At 42.4% G+C, this 21,760-nt stretch overlaps 2 protein-coding genes across 3 annotated transcripts in view; one reads left to right on the plus strand and one right to left on the minus strand.

Annotated features, from left to right (window-relative positions):
• The window catches only part of LOC135522463 (nuclear factor of activated T-cells, cytoplasmic 1-like), a 64,398-nt gene extending 61,692 nt beyond the window's left edge, over positions 1 to 2,706 (plus strand). The window contains exon 10 of the mRNA XM_064948741.1: positions 1,018 to 2,706. Coding sequence (XP_064804813.1) covers positions 1,018 to 1,073 — 56 coding nt within the window. The 3' untranslated portion in view covers positions 1,074 to 2,706. The remainder of the gene's footprint in view (positions 1 to 1,017) is intronic.
• Positions 2,707 to 9,481: 6,775 nt separating this feature from the next.
• On the minus strand, positions 9,482 to 16,661 carry LOC135522464 (riboflavin transporter 2). 2 transcript variants are annotated; one of them, XM_064948743.1, is made up of 4 exons: positions 16,466 to 16,661; positions 11,293 to 12,377; positions 10,848 to 10,971; positions 9,482 to 10,549 (listed from the first exon to the last, which is right to left on the minus strand). In XM_064948743.1, exons 2-4 carry the CDS (start codon positions 12,330 to 12,332, stop codon positions 10,337 to 10,339), a joined length of 1,377 nt encoding a protein of 458 aa, XP_064804815.1. In that variant the 5' UTR covers positions 12,333 to 12,377; positions 16,466 to 16,661; the 3' UTR covers positions 9,482 to 10,336. The 2 variants fall into 2 exon arrangements, with proteins under 2 accessions (XP_064804815.1, XP_064804814.1); XM_064948742.1 differs by lacking the exon at positions 16,466 to 16,661 and adding an exon at positions 13,626 to 16,451.
• Positions 16,662 to 21,760: the final 5,099 nt, after the last annotated feature.

The following is a 21,760-nucleotide window of genomic DNA, read 5'->3' on the forward strand; positions in this document are numbered from 1 at the left end:
TTTTACCTCTACCAAGCTGTTTCAGTCAATCATAATTCAAACACTGAACTTATTTATCATGACTCATATCCATAGACATTCATATTCATAGAAACACCAGGAAAATACAGTATTTAATCATGTAAACACTTCTACTGCCACAATAAATGAAAGGGTCGCCTCTTTTAGTCCCCCCTCCCCCCCTCTCTTCCTGTGTGTAGGGTGGTGATGTCTGTGTCTGCGTGTTTGGGGGGGGGTTGCGATATCTGTGTGGGTAGGTTGTCTCCACTGTATGCCTGTTTGTCCAGTGGGCCAGGAGCTGATAAAGTAGGCCTAGTCTGCCCAGTCTGCCCTGGTCTGTGGGTGCAGAGTGGATATGAGGAGGGTGCTGACTTCCTTTCCCGCCTCCAGCGATGTGGATAGTGACCTCACTGAGTTCCAGACTGAGTGGCCCTTCTCTCTTTCTCTATCTCTCTCTCTGTCTTTCTATCTCTCTTTCTCTCTCTCTCTCTGTTCCTCTGCTTTACATTAAAGTGCCTTGAGGAGCCTCTAGTTTGCTCCCAGTCCTAGGGCCCGGGTCAGTCACTTCCCCCTCCAATGTGCCAAAGCACACAGCAGATAAAGAGAGGGGACTGCTCTCTGTCTGCCTGACTGTGGGAAACATGAGGGCACAGGATCTAGAACAGGAAAGACAAGAAAGAGAATAAGGGTGTGTGTGAGTGTGTAATTGTGTCTTAAATCCCACAGTGGTGATTCACTGAAAATTCTTAAAGAAACACAATTTTATTGCTGTGTCAAAAGAGATTAAGAATGAGGTATATATTTTTCACTTTGCTATTGAGAAAGTGGAGATATTACTCTTGCATGAATCCGCAGAAATCTGTGACAAACTTTTAACCACCAAAATGTCATGCAGAAAATGGTGGTGATGATGGTGAAGATGACGAAGATGAATATTGTGACAATGAGGATGTTATAATGAGAGGTATATTTTGGATGGGTTTTCGAGTAACAATATCTCTCCTTTTCTCTCCACAGTTAATGAGATCATCCGAAACGACCTGTCCAGCATCTCAGTGCATCTCAGTACATAAACTCTCTGCAGATACAAAAAGGGACAGAGGCAAAGGAACCACAAACCAAAGCTCCTATATCCACATGAGGAACCCCTTAACAGAGAGCTTTCACATTACCACTTCCTCATTGCTACATTTCCTAGATGCCTGATTCGCTTGCCCCTCGTGACGCTGCAGAACGATTGGTCGACTGGTGGTCATTGACAGGAAACTGCAAAGCTCCATATGAACGAATGTTATAATATAATGTGAGACGGCCTTTGATATAATGGGAGGGACTGTGACAATTACTACACTTGCCTTAAATGACAACTCTTGCTCTTCCATGGACCAAACAGCTCAGTAAGACTGAATTACGTGTTGCTTTACTGATGACCTCTTCTTTATGTGTGTTGGACTCTAATATACGGACAAGCCAATGGGTGTGTCATATGTTGGTCAGAGCGTCCTGGCAAACCACAGCAACCCAGGCGGTGCCTTACAACATCACTCACTGACTAGAATGCAATGTCATTTCGATCACTTCTATCATTCGTTTACAGGGAAACTAAAAATAGCTGGAAAATAAGTAGGGACGTGTATAGGTTAGTTTTGTGTATCAGTTTTTTTTCTGTCCTTGTCCATTTATACCGAATGTTGTGTATGATATTCTTTGTATAAACATGTATTTGAAATGTACTTTGTGTATGCCTTAAATCTATTATGCAGTTTCGCGGTTTAGCTCCTCGTTGTTGTTTTTTTTTCAGCGTCTTCCTTTTTCTGATGATCCAATGTGTACCATCTCGTTGCTAGCGTCTGTCTTGACACCTAGTGCCTCTTCTATCCTTCCACTCTGGCCTACCTCTCCCTCTTCCCTTTAAAAAAAAAATTAAAAAATAATTCAGAACTGCTTAGACCGTCAGGAGAGAGCCTCCTACACATATCGAAGGAGAACAACTGGGTTGGCATGTACATACCATAGGATGATAAGGACAATCTAAGACTTCATCTTTATTCCCCTTGCCTGTATAATACAGCTGGAGAAGGGTTGGGCCTTCCGCCTTCAGCTTGGCAATAATTGGTTTCCTCATATCAAAGGATTTCTTACCTAATTATTGTTCTAGCTTCTTCTTTCTTTACTGTTTGAGACAGTGGCTCAGTAGGCTTCAGTCAGTATGTAATCTACTTTACCATAGTAGCAGCACGGCTTTCTCTTCCGTCATGACCAAATGTTATAGGATCTAGATTCACATGCTTATTAGTATGATAGGACAGACAGCCCTTACTGAGCCACAGGGTCTCTTCTTATAAAGGATGGCAGATCCGCCATCGTTTTCTACGTCGTCTAGTGCAATGTCTTTCTTCAGCATGCAGAGAACACTAATGAGATATATATGATTTAGCTTTACAATACCATTAAGTAGCTTCATGAATACCTGTGGACTATATGATAGCATGGCTCTATGTAACAGATTGACGTATTGTGCCTTATTCTCTATTGTCTCTCTGCTACAACATGATTGTAACTCTTACTCATTTTCTATCCAGGCACAAAGGTGAAACATATTTCCTCTTTAATATGAAATATTTATGGAAATTGAAATGGTGTTTTATGTACAACTCAATGTGTTCTATTAAAAAAAAAAAATGAATCAATAAATGACATAACGATGACAACACTGACATGTGCATTGCTGTTATTTGGATTTTCATTTGATTTTTACGTTGAGCATTTTACAAACGTACGCACACGCGCACACACACACACACACACACACATGCAGTGATACTCTAGCTGTTTCATATTGCAGTCTTTACCAGATGGCTTTGTCCATGAATCTCTGCGTGTGCTATAAAAACCCTTTCCTTTTGGCACAAATCATTACCTGGAATCCTATATGGTGTTTAATCCCTCCGACTGTCTGGAATGACATAACATTTTTACATATCTAATTTACCCTCAACACTGAAACAATATTTTCCGTACAGCGACACAGAATCAATCACTTACGAAATGCATCTCTCGAAGCACACGGAACTCGTGCTCTGACTTATCCATCCATGCTCCATATGGCTATGCTTTAGTTGAAGACTTTCTCTATAACTCAACAGCTTTTGGTTTGTCTTGTGTTATAGTATTTGACCATGGTAAACCTTGGATGGTTCCAACCTGTCCCCGTATGCCTAATAAAGCTTGAAATGGACACAGCAGGACCTTGATGTGCATGGGCCAAATTCAATTATCTTGCCATTGCTTTTTGCAAACTCTGATGATGCATTAATTTCCTCTAAGGTCTCTTGCAAGAAACAATACATTCGTCTACAGATATGGCCTATCTATGAACAAAATGTTGAAATACAATTCAAATATATGGAATATATTTTAGAATTTTTAGATAGGCAGTTTTTTTTTGGGGGGGGTTGGAGATGCAACACGGTATTTACATAAATGAACTACAAATAGCAAAGAATTCTTCTTCTTATGCAATTCAAGCCATTGATCCAAGATTCAAGCCTTTACCTTAATTCAGATTGACCTGACGAGCCTGACTAGCTGCTATACTCAATTAAACATGCATTTCCTTCAGGTGTAAAGTCTTTGCATGGACGTGTGTAGCCTACAGTAAGGTGTTGCATGTGTGGAGTGGGTGGTTATGGGAGTGGCATGGTGTTTCTCGCCAAGGGAGCTGTACCACGCTCCTGTGTACCACCTGCCAGTCCTCCAGACTTTTTCCATCTCGCAGCAAAGTTCCGAATGGCCCATCGTCATAGTGACAGAAGTCAGGCGGGCAGGCCTGGGCGGTGCTCCCCTGTACACCCACGGCAGTCCCAAAATAGCCCCTCTATTTACAGACGCAGTCACGCCTCTTTTTCCTGGCGCCCGCTCTCACCTAGGTCTTCCTCTGCCGGAGACAGCTACCCTTTGACACAGTTGAGAAATCATTGAAACCGCTATCATTTTATTAGAGGACCCATATAGTTGATTTAGAAGAACAATCTAACTGACAGACAAATAGCAATGGTCCTATTCAGGTTCATGTTATAGGGGCATTTATTTGATGAAGTGGCCTAAGACTGCGTGAGATACATCGACAGATTTAACAGGTGTACCTACGTGGCTTGATTCTATGTGCTTCCTTTGTAAGTGACAAAAGATCCCAGTGATCCCAATGAATGGTAATGATTCCAGCTCGTGCCATTTGGTCCCTGGGGGCGCTCGTGCACCCTTCACCTGGCACGGAGCACGGGGCACCGCTAAGACATTTCAGAGGGTAGATTTACAGGTTCTTTATGGCTCCGCTTCCTCTCTCGTTGTGTTCCCACTGAGCCCTTGATTTCTGCTTTTATAAAGTGAATGCATAGCTAGGCACAGTGGTTCGGCTCTTGCCCTCTCTTCTCCTCTCCTCCAGTTCAGCCATCTGCAGATCGTAAATCCGGGATATAACTTACCTCTGTTATGAAGGGCATGTTGAGAGAGCCATGGGGGCGACTTTAAGAGATGCTTTAAGAGATGATTGCTTGACCATGCATACAGTTGGACTTTGATATTCTGTCATTCTAAGCAATAGAGATGTTTTAGATGTTTTTCTATTTTGGGTAAAGGAGAAAACGGCATGGATATTTTGGTTCATGATCACAGAGACATAAGGGTATGTCGTTATGCAAATTTAGCAGGATAGTGGCGATATTAATGCTGGTCTCAGATCAGCATCTACTGCCCGTGAAGAGAATGAATGATTATATTGCCCCTCATAGGGAGCGGGGAAGGAGGGTTGATAGGGTGTGTGTGTGTGTGTGTGTGTGTGTGTGTGTGTGTGTGTGTGTGTGTGTGTGTGTGTGTGTGTGTGTGTGTGTGTGTGTGTGTGTGTGTGTGTGTGTGTGTGTGTGTGTGTGTGTGTGTGTGTGTGTGTGTGTGTGTGTGTGTGTGTGTGTGTGTTTGCGTGCGTACGTGCGTACGTGCATCAGTGTGTCTGGGGGTTCCACAGGTGCACTCTCTCTCCACATGGGCCCTCTGGACACGTGACAAGCCCAACAGATGACCCACTGACATGGTCACATCACTGCGGTCACAAAGACGAATCCCCTTTTAAAAGTGACTTTAAGAGACACTCAAAAAGACAGAGCCAGATGGACTGGAAAAACTGTGTGCGTATCTTTTCTTCATCTGCAATCATTCAACTTGATTCACTATATCTCTCTTTTGCGATGGGTGAAATGTCATGCAAGGATTCAAACAATTCTGACGAGGACATACTGTTGTGCTTGAGGAGACTTGAATTGAAAATCATTCAAAAATAGTCCATTTATTGATATCATCATAAGGTTTCAGTGTGTCAATCAATCCAATGCATTTAATTCCGACATCCCCTTCGGATTCCTTTTTAGTGCTCTTAAATTCATGCAAAACACACACATACTGTACAGTCATCGACCCTAGTATTTGCACTCAAGCTTGTCTACCATACAGTTCTGTATACGCTATGTAGTTGTGTTGATGTTACAGTAGCAGCAGACACGTGGGCTGCTCTTAATGGGCTAAAAGCAGGGCTCGTCAGAGTTCAGGTGGGTGCTTAGTACTCTCTCTCTCTCTCTCTCTCTCTCTCTCTCTCTCTCTCTCTCTCTCTCTCTCTCTCTCTCTCTCTCTCTCTCTCTCTCTCTCTCTCTCTCTCTCTCTCTCTCTCTCTCTCTCTCTCTCTCTCTCTCTCTCTCTCTCTCTCTCTCTCTCTCTCTCTCTCTCTCTCTCTCTCTCTCTCTCTCTCTCAGCCATGGGCTCTCGGCTTAAGATGACTTCATGACAATCACTGGAGGCTTTTAGACGCCTTCTCTCGGCTCAATCTTCATATCCCCTGACACTGATTTCACAATGAGGATCCGGAGAAAAGGGGAGTGTCCAGCTATTCATTTTAATGATCCCTCTGTATTGATTGTTAGCAGGGTGGGGGCGGGACGAGGGGGGTAATGATTCTTTGCCTTAACAGGCCAATCCCTCCTCTTAAAGGAGCAATCCACTAAATGAGCACTCTAATGGATGCCCGGCGTGACCTCGGGGTGACCTGCTGGCACACCCCTGGTGGATTGGCTTCCTGACAGAGAGGAGACTATAGGACTTCTCAACAGGAAGTTTAAGTCTGGTTCACTGTCTGAATGCAGTAAATGAGATGGACAGGACACCAGAAAATAATCTTCAATGAATCCAAATTGCTCTGCACGGACACGTTTCGGGCCGCAGCCTTATTCAGCGCGTAGAGAATCAGCATAGCCAGACTAGCTAAAGATGTGTGTTAGATGTGGAAATAAAATGCTTAGTGAACATCTAGAGCTCTATTCAATCTGTATCGCTGAAGCAATAGAAATGTGAAGGTCATTTCTGATTGAGCCAACGTATGCAGTGTTTACAGTGAATGCAGTCTCGGCTAACGCGGGAACATTGCCTTTAAATGTCAATCCCGGTGAAACGCTGACATTCGGCGATACGGATTGAATATAGCCCCCCCAGTCTTACCTTCACGAAAATATATCACATAGAGCAAAACAATGAAGTAACTTAAGAAAATAGTGTCTTCCATCACAACTAACCTTTGTCATTAATAACAGTTTACTTTTCCTCACATTCTGTGGTCCAACAGGGTTTTCCTCACCTGATACCATTTGGGATCCAGAAATTCCCCTCACATGAGAACTTTTGTGATCCATCTCAAATGGGTTTTGTATGCCCTGCTTTGAGGCCTTCAGCAGATGACTCGCAGAGGACTCACAAGGAAGTGCCTCCACGTTTTAGAGAGCCAGTGAACACAGAGGTATTTCCTTCTCTGACCGCAGCTCGGACATTCTGTTTCATAGTCCCTACTGTGTGCATTGTAGCACAGAAAACTCATAACAGACGAGTATTATGTTAACAGAAGCCCCTGCACTCTCTGTGATGGGACTGTGTGTGTGTGTGTGTGTGTGTGTGTGTGTGTGTGTGTGTGTGTGTGTGTGTGTGTGTGTGTGTGTGTGTGTGTGTGTGTGTGTGTGTGTGTGTGTGTGTGTGTGTGTGTGTGCATCAGTGTGTCTGGGGGTTCCACAGGTGCACTCTCTCTCCACATGGGCCCTCTGGACGTGACAAGCCCTGGTTCATGAAGTGTAGAGCAGTAAAGCTTGCCACTCATAGAGTACCTAACTCGTTCATTTCATTCATCTCACAAATGTAATTTATTTGATGAAGTATTGCAAAAAATAGATATAGTACACTCTGGTAGTACACTCCGGATGTCGGTCAGTCAGCTAAAATTGGTTGACAAGGGGTGGGAGAAGGATGATACTAGAAGTAGCCATCTACTTTGTAAACCCATACTGGACTTAACCGCAAGGCAACCCTGTCATCTCCAATGATTTCCTGCCTGATATATAATATAGCCCATATGAATGTTTTATCAGAAAATATTTGCTTTTTTTGCTAGGTGCCTACCTTGTGTTGCTTTTAACTTTTGATTACTTTGTACATGGTCGCACAAAAGGAGTAGGCAAGGTCAAGACAACTCTGTAATGGGCTAAACGGAAAACAAAAGCCTTCCCCAAAGGGCCCAAAATGATAATATGAAGTTGCAATAAAAGTGTTTTGATGAGTTTGGACAAAGTGGTAATTTTAAGGCCTGGAGTAAGCCGGCCTTTGCTCAATAAGACTTTCAAATGCAGCCAAGCAGGTGGAAAGAGTAGAACGAAAACAGACATGACATAATCATATAAATAATAGTGCCTAGCAGGATTCCTATAGGAACCATATGTTTCCGTCCGTCAGGAAATATAGTGTGTCAAGCATCACAGTGTAAAATCTTTTTATTTTAGCAATATTAAAAGCAGTCGCCTCCAGAGTTTCTGCATTTGAAGTGGTGAATCAAATCTCATTTGGCTCCTCTGATCGCTCAGCATTCCTTTAGTATTGCCTTGAATCATTTAGAGAAATCCCTTTTAGGTCTCGTCCAGACATCGGGCTTTCCATCCCTCCCTCTCTGGCTTTTACCAGACGTCGCGTTGTTAGGGGAGAATGGTCGATTGCATAACGCCAGGCGAGACCTGATCGTTCCTGGCCTTAACACAAAATTCAATCATTCTCAGCATTCTCCAATCCCACATCGGCCCGTTAAAGAGCAGCGGGAGCTAGGATTTCCCCTCATATGTTTTCAATTCAAATTAGGATCACAACGTATGCTGTACGCATAATCAAAGTGAGCCAAGAGAGGGAAACGGACAGTGTGAGATATGGGTCAAGAGGGAGAGACTGAGCGAGAGAATTGGTTCGAGAGACAATAGGAGAGAGAGAGAGATGGCCATTGCTACTCCAAAGCACCCACCTTCACGTAGGTCAGGGCAGTCCACCTGCATTTCAGTTTGCACATTCACAGAAGCAATAGCGTTCACAGAAGAAGCATCCTAATTGGCCAGGGCTCTCTCGACAAATAGAGGATAAGTCAAAGAAATCCCTGCATATATTACTCAGCACCTAAAAGTTCTCTAACCTGTGTTATTGATGGGCCCCTGCACACTTCAACCATTAAAGCCACAAATAGACATAAGAGCATATATGTATGATATGAGACGACAGGAGATGACGAATCCACTGGGGCCTGAATCAGGGTATGACTTTGTTCCTCAGTGCTCTCTATCTGTAGGGGGTCTGTAGAGAAAAGGAACACACACCTGCACCCATCAACTGCTCTCACTAAGTTACTGTGAGTGGGTGAGACTCAGGAAATGATCGAGACATGACTCTAGTGGCATGGGGCAATACTCAAGAGACATGCACAACTCCTACAGTAATTTGAGCAATTTCAGGAAGCGTTTAAAAAGCAGAAGGAAGGTCAAATAGAAAATGACTCATGTAAAAAAATATAAAATAAAAAGAAGGCCTCCTAAAAATATAGAAACAATTACCCTTCATCATTATCAATGTGATACAAGTGATATTTATAAAATGATCTTGAATATAAAAGGGCTATATTCATGGTAACATTAATGTGAGTAAATGTGTTGTATATCAATACATTTGTTTAAATCCTAAACCATACTGTAAGTCTACACCAATGATCTAGCTACTGTACAGGACTTAAATTTAAATAAATAACAGGAACATGCCTACACAAAATGAAGTATACACACTTGTTAAGAAAGCAGTGTTAAGGGGAAAAAAATACATTTAAAAAAAGTGAAATACTTTCCCATTAGATCTTGCAGTCAGATTGAAGGCATATGTGATATCCATAGGTCTGAGGATGTGGACCCCTGCTCTGTTCAGATCTCACTCTCAGCTCGTGTTACCATTATCCTAGCCTGACACCTACTGGTCAAATTCTGGAAGCAAAGGATCTAAGTATGATTACGATTACAGTGATGCTTTATACCCATGCTAGTGATAAATAAACTACAGAAAGTTGATAATGAAGTAAGCAATTAGTAGAGAAATACAAATATATATCTTTTTTTTTTATGTATACATTTTAAATGACTCGAGCCATACATAATTACAGTGCATTACATTATGACTGCAGTAAGGTCGTATACAAAGCATGTAAGACAAATTTTGGTTTTGAAAAAAAATACATTAGACATAGACTGGTAAAGAATAAACATAAATAACCTTTTTGGTTGACATTTGCAGTACTAGAAACTCCAAAATCAAGGCACTGTTTTGTCCCTGTAACATATTCCAAGGCATTCAGCTTCTTTTAAAGAAGAATTGCAAAAAGCTTAGCAATTAAATATGATCATCTTTGTGGTCTTTGTAACAATAAAAGTTGGCCTCCCACACTTTACAGATTTCAGATCTTCATTTGAGCCCGTTTGCAAAAGCAGGAAAATAATCCTGCAGCAACAGGAAATGTAAATTGTTATGTGGATTATAATTCATGGAACATTTTATAGGGAATGAAACATTTTTCACAAGGGAAAATTAAGTCTGAAATGTCAAAGTGGAAATTGCAAACTTCAGAAGCCTTAAACCTCAAATACAATACACGTTTTATAGCTCCTGCATTGCAGAAGAAGCTATCTTGCAACAAGGTGATTAAATTAAGACCCTATGTTTTTCAACTTTATTCAACAGAAAACAAACACAAATGGTTTGGTGCCATTTAGTTTCTAATCTGAGGATGTGCTTCAAAGAGATCCTTCCGCAACCATAGGGAGATGTTTAATTGCTTTGGCAACAGACTAGATACGTCAAAATCAGTTTAAAGAGACAAACTCACATGATGAAATATACATTTCCAGTGTCAACAATTATTGTTTTCTACAGTGAGTTTCAACAGTAAGCCACATCTTAATCCCTACTTTGTGCACATGGTGTTACAAGGGTCCCCTGATTTGAAGAGTCCATAGACACTGACCAAGGGAAACATGGACAGGGCACCCAGCATGGAGCCAAGCTGTACTACTGCTCCACACCACACGAGGGCACTGTGGCCCTCATCCCGAAGGATCACCCCAATGATCACCTTCACATAGGAGAGGGTCAGGACAAACAACATCCAGGCGATCACCTACAACAGAGTAGATAGACATTACAAACAAAATACTAGCATTGTGTCAATATTCACAGTACATTAGAGGATCATTAACTACATTACCGAATAGCATGGACATGAGTTTGATTGTTTACTGTTGTTTAGGAAGACTTTGCTTGACCTCAAACATCTCATTTTCACTCAGAAACATGTCGTTTTCAATGGCCCAATGAAATCAATGACAGTCATGCAGTGTTCAGGTGTTATCAGCAATCTTGCAACGTAACACATGTATTTTCTCTATTCCATGACGTAATAACAGAAAGAGCCTTACTATGAGTACGGTGCCTGAGACGCTGTGGACCAGTAGAGGACAGGGGCTCAGTGCAGCCATGGCCATGATGTAAGTACCAAACCCTGTCCCAACTATTGTCAGAAGCCCAATCAGCACCAACGACCTGGAAAAAAAGAACAAGGACAAGCTAGAAGGTGAGTTGAGGAAGTGGGTTGGAAAATTCAAGGGGTTTGGATTATTTAAATGATCCGTTGAAGTATGTTTTAGGATGAGACAGTACAATGTTACGTAATGCTGTTTATTCTGTATTTTGTTATAGACGTCAACTTGATTCAGTGACTGACAGTCATTCTATTCCAGCCATTACAATGACTCCTCCCCATGTCTACCTTCAACAGCCTTCACTGGTGACTGCATAGATCTGAGAGTCTATGTTCAGTAAATTACTGATCAGTCGGTTATGCTAATCCAGAGTTGGGTTTACCTTAAGGGCAGGAACATGGCGATGAAGCAGGCCACGGGGTTGGCCACGGCTGCCATGGTGGCCGCCAGATGGTAGGCCTGGTTCCCGTAGGGCAGACAGGAGTAAGACTGCACTGAGGGCAGCACTGCGTTGGTCAGGGCATTGACCCAAGCCAGAACCACAAAGATGAACGTCACCTCCGGCCCACTGTAGAAGCCCGTCCCGAAGGAGCTCCGCCGGGCTCTCCGGTGGCCATCCGGAGAACTGATCATGGGCTTCTCTTCTTGAGGTCTGTGAGACAGGGACAGGGCTTGGTCACTCTTCTCCTCTGCCAGGCCTCTGTTGAAGTAGTGCTCGCGCTTCCTCTCCCTGGCCACGGCCGGGTGGTGGTTGAGCAAGAGGAAGGCGGCCAGACACACCACCATCATGGCACTGAGGAAGAGGAAGAAGACCTGGGCCGAGAAGTTAGCAGGCTGGTATTGAGCCTGGAGCTCTCCACTGGCCCCTACCGTGGAGTTAATCCCTAAGGTCCCATTGGCTAAGCTAGCCACTGTAGCATTCCGACAGTGAACCACCCCCACCCCCTGCACCAGAGCCACTATGGCAGGCACCAAGCCACTAACGCCCTCCCCTACAAAGTACGTAGTGAGGTACTGGGGCCCGAGGCGCATCATGAAGGGCAGGAAGGTGACCGAGGAGGTGCAGTCCACCACAGAGAGTAGGAAACAGAGCACTAGGAGGGGGACACTATGCGCAGCGCCCGCTAGGGACACCGTGTGCTTCCAGAAGAAGGCCAGGAGGAAGGTGGCGACCACACCCAGGCCCACTATGGAGTAGATGACGGGCCGCTCGTCCAGCTTGCCTGGGCGGAAGCGGTGCATGAGGGTGACGAAAAGGGGCCCCACGTTGGCCATCTGGATGAGCACAGTGAGGTAAGAGGGCAGGTACCAACCCTCTGGGATTTCAGGCACTATGAGGGGGAGCTCCACCCACATCCCGTTGATGGCCACCCAGGAGCCCATGCCAAAGAGACATGCCAGCACGTGGGTTAGGAGAGTCATGGTGAAGGGCAGGGGCACAGCCAGTAAACAACTTGCATAAAGGACCTGAAACACACAAACAATGCACAATTTCATGATTAAAATGCAACAACATACGTTGCCATAATACTGATCATGTACTGATATTTTATTTTGGGGGGTGGGGTATAAATCAGCATTAATATTGCAGATAGATTGTAGCTTCCACCAATGCAATTGTCTGCAATTTCCAATCCCACATATATTTTTTTGCAAATTCATACAGATCTTTAAAAAAATATATATATATATATTTTTTTTGTGCAAATTCATACAGATCTTTAAAAAATATATATATATATATATATATATATATATATATATTTTCCTTTATTACCCTCCAACCCAACCACCACTCCCCCATTTGGAGCAAACTAGTGAACAACATGAACTGACATTTGTTGGGGTGCTGAAAGGCATAATTACCAAAAACTATTCATTGTACCAGAACACAGAACTAAATCAAAATACCCATTCTCAGCTCTGCAACATCATCACAATGACAACATTATATGAACACATGTCCTTAGTTCCCTTGGTTCTCCTCAAGGTTAGCCTATGTGTAAGTATTGGTGGGGGTATCCTCTCACCCACGTTGTCATTGGTTACCAAAGTCAGCCTGTCTGCTACGAAGTATGCGACCATAACTCTCAGACTCTCCTCCGTCCACCCCCAATGTTGAGTCTGGCACAGAGTACCTGACCTTTCACACACAAACTCACTAGTCTCGGGAACAGCCCCATATACACAGGCTGAACCTACACTTCATCATTTTCTGTGCAAGTACAACGTGGTAAGAGGGTGTTACTGTGACTTCTGCTGATTCATAGTTGCCTGTAATTCAACGTCTGAAACTGAATAGTTGATGAGTCACCTCACTCAGTGTATGAATGGAGAGAAACACTGTTCTTGTTTACATACATGCTGATACACACATACACACACACGACCTTAAGAGTTTACAGAACTACTGTATGCTCACAGTAACTCAGTTCCGCTTCCTGGTTTTTCTTCAGCTTGAAACCATCCTACATGGAAGACGTACTAATTCCATCTGCTCCACACTGTAGCTAAGACAATTTGTTAATTCGGCAACATGGGATGTGAGTGATGAGGAAATAGTCAAACCAATAATACTATTGGTTAGACTATTTCTCTATCCCATGTTGCCTAATTAACAAACAGGCTCAGCTTCAGTGTGGAGCAGATGGATTTACAGAGGCTTGTGGAATTATTTTCTAATTCCCCTTAGACTCAGACGAATGATAATCTTACCTTGTGATGGAGTGGGACTGCCTATTATATCTCCTCTTTTGTGTAACTTCTCACTCCACTGTGATCAGAGCATTATTACATTATCCGGCAAGTGTGTACATTCAGTTCATATTCCCTCCCCCCTCGTTATCGCTATTACATACACACGCACAAACTCACGAATTCCGTGTATCCCATTCAATTGACAGAACAGGAAGTACACAGGCTTCTCTTGTCTATGACACCGTAATCCCCCGGATTTAAAGGAGCCTCGTTCGAAAAATAATTTCGCCATGTGCTCTGCAGCTCTGCCTCCCTGCAGCCCCGAGAGCACAAGAGAAAGTTGCAGTAGCAAAAGGGGGAGGGGTCAACTACGTACCCTCCCCCTCTCCTCCACCCCTAGAAAATATGACCTTGGCTCTGCCCCCTAAACAGAAAACGTTGGCTGTAGCGTGAGAGAAACAGAGAGAGAGAGAGAGAGAGAGAGAGAGAGAGAGAGAGAGAGAGAGAGAGAGAGAGAGAGAGAGAGAGAGAGAGAGAGAGAGAGAGAGAGAGAGAGAGAGAGAGAGAGCTGCCAAGTACTCTACTACACACCAGTCATAAGAAACTGTGTATTTATTACATAATGTCAGAGGGCAGTTCTGACTACTCCAGATTGTTTTTTTTTAGGAGACTGTAACCTGAGACCGTGACACTACTAACAGTGTCACTGCTCCTAGTTTCCAGTACAGGTGTCCTTTTGCACTGACCTGAAAGGCTGATGATGAAACAAGTTGTCACTGTGCCCCTTAATAACCTACTCAAAGGAAATGCAGTATATGCTACTTTGACCACTCTGTGTATCTGTAATGTCTATGACTTGACTGTAAAACAACACACCCAAAACACATGAAAAGCAGGCTTGACTTGTTTGCTCAATCTTCTTCCTGTCCCATATTCTCAGCACGTCTCTCCAACAGCCTTGAATCCTTGGAGAGTCATTAAATGTGTTTACCCCATAGAGATTGATACATGTGTTTATCTCTATGTTCTGCCCTCTAGTATGGCGCCTACAGTCATATTATATATTATATATATATGTCACAGTCATATTGTGCTGTTGATCTTTTCTAATTGTTAATTTGACATGACACAATTTTGGCTGGATTCAATCCATAACCGGATTACAGCTCGCTTGACATTCAAAGGTAATTTCCAATTGAGTTGGCATCTGCAGCGTTTACCTGGAATGTTGTCGACAATCCTGTTTGGAGTACATCATGCCTCTACCCTTTTCTCACATATGGATTCTGTCAGCTAACATTTTCTTTAGTTTGCTCTGGTCTAATGATTGTCTCCTGATTCAGATGAATGTTGGGCTGCGTAATTGGATCCAACACTGCATTATGTAGCTGGAGCACATGAACCAGTCTAATGAGAAAAAAGTTACCCATGTTAGCATACAATTTAAAGCTTTCAATAACAAAAACTCCACAATACTAAAGGATTATTACCTAATTGTTTTTCTATTTTCCCCAAGAGAAACAGCAGGTGTTTCCTCAAGCTCTTACAACTTGCTTTGTTTTTGCCAACAAAAACAAAACAAAAAACAGATGGATGCAGCCTAGAGTGAACATATGTTTCTTCACAGTGAAGAATTGACTGTGAAGTGCACTTTCGGCAAAAATACATACATTTATAAAATCACACCTCACCGTGGCAAACTCTGTTTGATGAAACAAGTATTTAAACTATGCCATTTTTGTTTGACTTGTTCACAACAAATCTTCGGTAGAAATCAACAAGAGTATTAAGTAGACCTGCGGGTCCTACTGAAACGCTATTGAATATACGGTACATCGCCTGTAGACCAGTAGATGGTGCTAAAAGCATCTGATTTCGTTTTTTTCCTTCGCCTCTTTATGAAAGGACTCCCAGAACAGTTATACAAGAGAAAGACAGAGTGATATGAGGACTGATGAGAAAGTGCATTAATCTGCATTTGACAATTAACATGCAATGCAATGGCGATTGCTTTTCAACTATCCCATGTATTTCAAGGAAAAGCTCTAACATCCTCCATACTGTATTTCACACATTTCAACTAGTTTGGTATTGTACATCTGTAACCAATCTCCAGCCATTATTTCTACATTACATGAATAATCATTGTGACAAAAAGACCATTCCTATTTGTTCTTCCTTGTGCAACCCTTGGTAAAAGTTTCAGTATGTTGTTGACTGTAAAATAAGGCATGGAAATAATTGCAATCAAATTAGTTTCACACAGATTACTTGCTAGAAGAAGAGAAACTAAAGAACACCAAACTTCATATTGGATATACTGTACTGTACCACTAATTGCTAGAAAAGGGGGAATGCAACTTAACGTGAATTGACATTTTAAATCCTATGAGGTATGTCGTCTTGGGTAAGATGTAAAGTAAGAAACATACAAAGTTCCTCAATTATCTTTGAAGAGACCTGATGAACTTTGTTGCAGCTCTCAGTCCAAAATGTTATGTCATTTCTTTTCCAAATACAGTCAAATATGCTTCTGTTAGTCCATCCCAATTACCGTGTAAACTTGATAAATGATAGTTATGCACACCTGAAAAGTAATTGTCATGTGTCAAATAAAATCTATAAAAAGACAGTAAAATAAAAGTGATGATTTTATAACTAATTAAGCAACCAGGAAAAATACCACCCCATTATATATCTATACCAGTGATCCTCAACCTCAGATGGCCATGTAACATGATGGTATTCAACCCCTAACGCAACTCTTCTCAAAACACGATATAGTAGTTCTTCATCTACTAATGACAAATTTCCAATCCTGACCGAAACACCAATCCTGACCGACAGGAAGCGCCTACCTGACTCTGTAAGCTTCCTCTCAGTCAGACAGAGTTGGATGCAGTTGATGGATATTGGCTGCTGGTTTTGGAGTTCCACAGCGCAATGTGATGGTCCTCTGACAGAGTATGTTTGTGTGAGGCTGCCGTGATGATACGCTACGCTCTGGAGCGACCTTGTGCAGGTTGCTGATGTGTCTGTCTGTTAAATAACAGTGGGATGGTGCTGTGTGTGTATAACTACTGTACCAGACTATCACGTGACTCGGGGGGGGCTTTGCTGCACTTTGGTTCACAGGGGTCCATTCAGGGAGCCAATGTCCTGGGCTACAGAGGCTGGAGAGGGGGAGAGGAGCTGGGCGGCTGTGGAAGTGAGGTAGGGTGGGGTAGTAGGGTTGTGCCCTCCCTGCTGGTTGGAAGGGTTGGTGTGTAGCCCAGCCCAGCCAACCATACGACAGCTTTGGACAGCAGCTTGTGATTTTTGACTTCAGAGGGGGGGGCTGCATGGTAGCTTTTGTTCAGCATAAATTCCATGATGTCAAATGAATGGACCTGATTGGCCTGGAGCTTGATTAGATGGGAGTTGATTTGAGTGCAGATAACGAGCACCCCTCCGCCTTCTATCTCAAACCCCCTCCACTACTCAATTAAGGACAGATATTTATTTGGGCCAGATATTAATTTCCTCAAATTATTTTCACCCTGATTTGATGCTTATTCGTTAAAACTTGAGCATGCTTACAGTACAGTAGATGCAGTTTACTGAGCATCTGTCATCTGAACGTGCTGCCAAAGGGAAAACATTTCTAGCAATCTTTAACACCCACACTACCAAGCTTATCACATGTTTTGGTGCTGGGAGTTACTGAGCCCAGAATCAACATTGTAGAAAACATAAATAATAATCCTACAGATCCTTTACCTCTGCACATTTGTTGTCAGCATCCTTTGTCACGTTTATATTCCACAAGGTTTTAATGCAAGGCGTATACTTTTAATTGTTTGCTGCTGATAAAGTTCTAGAGTTACGAAAACACATTGTTTATTATTTTTGAAGTTTTTAGCATTCTTTTTTTCAAAATTTAAGCTGCTCCGAATACCACAAAACATTTTTTTTTACTAATAAACAAACAACTCCCTGATTGTTCCCTGAGCCCTCCCCATCCCTCCCAACATACCCTCCCATGTGCCCACACATCTCCAACTCTGCCCACCCGCCACCCTTGCTTAACCTATCCTATCATGTAGGGCTTCTACATTTTGTCTGGTAAAGTTCTAGAGTTACGAAAACATTTTCTCAGATTGACTTTTTGTAATCCAGGATGGTTTGTCAGATTCATGCGCCCTATAGTCACGGGCTTAAGTTGGATGTCAGGCAGGGTTTGGCTGTGAATCGCAAACCATCCTCAGTAACACAGTTCACATTGGTCTCTCATTAAATGAGCTCTTTCCTGTCTTTGGGAAGGGATCCAAGCTGCAAGGCATTGTTCTGACTATTCTTTCCTTCATTATCAGCACAGTGAGAGTGTTGAGTCTGGCCAAGCAGGACAATATAACTCACACTCGACTGTGCAGTTGAAGGAGCCCATGGTCTGCCTAGAGGAATTTTCTCTCAATTGCTCTCATTGGGCACGTTCACTCAAAAGTATAGTCAGCGAAGTCAATTGCCTAGGATGCTGAGGTACTGAGTAGCGTAAATAAATAGGTATACAGCCTAATGTGGCAAACATGTTTCCCAGCATTACAGTAAGTAGAGCAGTACAGTAAATGACCAACTCTCATCTGATTTTGTTTTGCAACTCCCTCTGGTCCTTCTGCAGGGCATTCTACATCATGTGTTATTCTGACTGAGACACCCTCTGTCCAGAGGTGAAGGGTTAATGACTAGAGAGAACAGAACATTGGTCTATTTTGAGGCATGGATAGTGTATCATAACTGTCCTGATGTTGTTTTGTTAGACAATGTCAGGCTTCAACATACATGGAACAGAATTTTTAATGTGGCATTTTGATGTGTGCGTGCAAAGCAGACCTGTGTTGAGATTGCATTGTGTCTTCTTTCAAATACTTTTCGCTGCGCTTGATTGAGCTTGCCTGGCGGAATGGAATCAACAAGGAAATATAGTCCTAAAACTGCAAACGGCACCCTTTCAGCACTCCAAGTAGGCTCAATCGAACACAACTCGGGGCTCTATTCACTCCGCACCGCAGAAGTTCAGCTTTACAGCGGGATTGAAATTTCAAAAAGGCAACGTTCCCGCTTCGGCGGAGTCTGCATTCACGGTGACCTTTACATTTCTATTGTGGATTCTGGAACGCTTCAGCTTTACAGATTGAATAGAGCCCTAGATCAAAGTATTTGAGAAAAAGCAAACACTATTTGAACCCAGGTCTGGTGGGAACTCGTGAATTGGACACAAGTCCAGTCACAGGACACTATGGTGGTTTCACTTCAGGCCAAGCCGGTCAAGCAGGTCACTCTCATGACCTGAGTTGGTGCTGGCTGTGTGTGTGTGGAAACACAATTGACTGTTTTCTTCCCCTTCTCTCTTTCTGCTGGGTCTTGTGGCTCCATTTTATACAATACACATTTGTGTGTTTTGTGTATTAACAGGAAGTTGGACATTTATGAAGGGTCTTAGTGTGGAGAAAGCAGAAACAAAGATTACAGAGTAAGACGACCACCTGGGAATGATGTTAGATCTTTTTCTTTCTATACTCTTATTAGGTACAAGAACAAAAGACATGGTCATTTGAGACTAGGAATTGATTCTTCCCTGAGTTTATGTTCCATCCTCCTTCAGCACCCTGGTCGTGCTAGTTGATGCTATCAGGATGATTTCCTGTCTCTAATTGATTTCACAGAGTACTAACATAGAGTATACTATACAATTCATGATTAGCATACGTGTCACTTCTCTGTCACAATTAACTATGAGAACCCAATGTGTTTAAATGGAGCAGAGATGATGTCTGAAGGTCAGAAATAAAAGATAGGAAATTAAAGCTAAAAAAAAGTGTGTAATAAAATATGAGCAATGTTCTTAATTTCATTACAAATGGTTTATTTTTTACAATAATAGACTTAAAACATTATTAGTGACATGATTCGACAGTGTTCCTAAATTAGATACCAGAACAAGTGCTGGATATAGAAATTGACATGTGCAGTACAGAAAGATAGGGGTGCATAGCAGTAGAATAATCTGGCTATAGTGTTTTACAGTACATTGAGATCTGTACTGCTCAATGTTCTAACATTGAAGCGTAAAATAACAGTGGAATGAATCGTTTCTTGTTTTTCTTATTCATAACTGCATAAGCCCAAACCTTATTGTGTACACACATGTAAAGTATACACTCCACTGCTTTTGTCATATAAGATGCGACCCTTCTTCAACCAGTCTCAATAAAATCGAAAACCCACACTTAACACATACCCACACACACACACACTTGCTTACAGTGGTAAGCATACAGTAAACCATAGAGAAGGCAAGCACTATACAAGACTGAGCAGGGACAAGTCCAGATGCCACCTACAGACAAAAAAAATGTACAGTGTCAATTTTAGGACATCGTCAGCCTCAAGCCTCATCTGTCGGAGGTAGAGTTGAGGGTGTAGACTTTCACAAGCATGTCACCCGATAAACAGTTTTCTTTGGGTTTGTAATATTGAGTGAATCAATCCTTTGTCTGATAGTTGTTGTATGCGGAGGTGTAATTGTTTGAGAGACGCATGTGAGGAACGTTTGCTATAGGTGGGACCGTTTGCTTATATGCCTAGGCTCAAAAGGAAGAAAGGGACATACAGTTGAAGTCGGAAGTTTACATACACCTTAGCCAACTACATTTAAACTCCGTTTTTCACAATTCCTGACATTTAATCCAAGTAGAAATTCCCTGTCTTAGGTCAGTTAGGATCACCATTTTATTTTAAGAACATGAAATGTCAGAATAATAGTAGAGAGAAATAATTATTTCAGATTTAATTTCTTTCATCACATTCCCAGTGGGTCAGAAGTTTACATACACTCAATTAGTATTTGGTAGCATGGCCTTTAAATTGTTTAAATTGGGTCAAACTTTTAGGGTAGCCTTCCACAAGCTTCCCACAATAAGTTGGGTGAATTTTGACCCATTCCTCCTGACAGAGCTGGTGTAACTGAGTCAGGTTTGTAGGCCTCCTTGCTCGCACAAGCTTTTTCAGTTCTGCCCACAAATTTTCTATGGGATTGAGGTCAGGGATTTGTGATGGCCACTCCAATACCTTGACTTTGTTGTCCTTATTAAGACATTTTGCCTCAACTTTGGAATTATGCTTGGGGTCATTGTCCATTTGGAAGACCCATTTGCGACCAAGCTTGAACTTCCTGACTGATGTCTTGAGATGTTGCTTCAATATATCCACATAATATTGAAGCAACATCTCAAGACATCAGTCAGAAAGTTCAAGCTTGGTCGCAAATGGGTCTTCCAAATGGACAATGACCCCAAGCATACTTCCAAAGCAAAGCAAAACACCCCCACAACATGATGCTGCCACCCCCGTGCGTCACGGTTGGGATGGTGTTCTTCAACTTGCAAGCCTCCCCCTTTTTCCTCCAAACATAACGATGGTCATTATGGCCAAACATTTCTATTTTTGTTTCGCCAGACCAGGGGACAATCTTTGTCCCCATGTGCAGTTGCAAACCGTAGTCAGGCTTTTTATGGTGGTTTTGGAGCAGTGGCTTCTTTCTTGCTGAGTGGCCTTTCAGGTTATGTCGATATAGGACTTGTTTTACTGTGGATATAGATACTTTTGTACCGGTTTCCTCCAGCATCTTCACAAGGTCATTTGCTGTTGTTTTGGGATTGATTTTCACTTTGCGCACCAAAGTACGTTCATCTCTACGAGACAGAATGCGTCTCCTTCTTAAGCGGAATGACGGCTGCGTGGTCCCATGGTGTTTAAACTTGCGTATTGTTTGTACAGAGGAGTGTGGTACCTTCAGGCGTTTGGAAATTGCTCCCAAGGATGAACCAGACTTGTGGAGGTCTACAAATTTTTACTGAAGCTGATTTATTTTGATTTTCTCATGATTTCAAGCGAAGAGGCACTGAGTTTGCAGATAGGCCTTGAAATACATTAGCCAATTAGATTCTTCTAAAGCCATGACATCATTTTCGGGATTTTTCCAAGCTGTTTAAAGGCACAGTCAACTTAGTGTATGTAAACTTCTGGAATTGTGATACAGTGAATAAGTGAAATAATCTGTCTGTAAACAATTGTTGGAAAAATGACTTGTGTCATGCACAAAGTCGATGACCTAA

This window comes from Oncorhynchus masou, chromosome 30 (genome assembly GCF_036934945.1).
Source record: "Oncorhynchus masou masou isolate Uvic2021 chromosome 30, UVic_Omas_1.1, whole genome shotgun sequence".
Classification (NCBI taxonomy): Eukaryota; Metazoa; Chordata; class Actinopteri; order Salmoniformes; family Salmonidae; genus Oncorhynchus; species Oncorhynchus masou.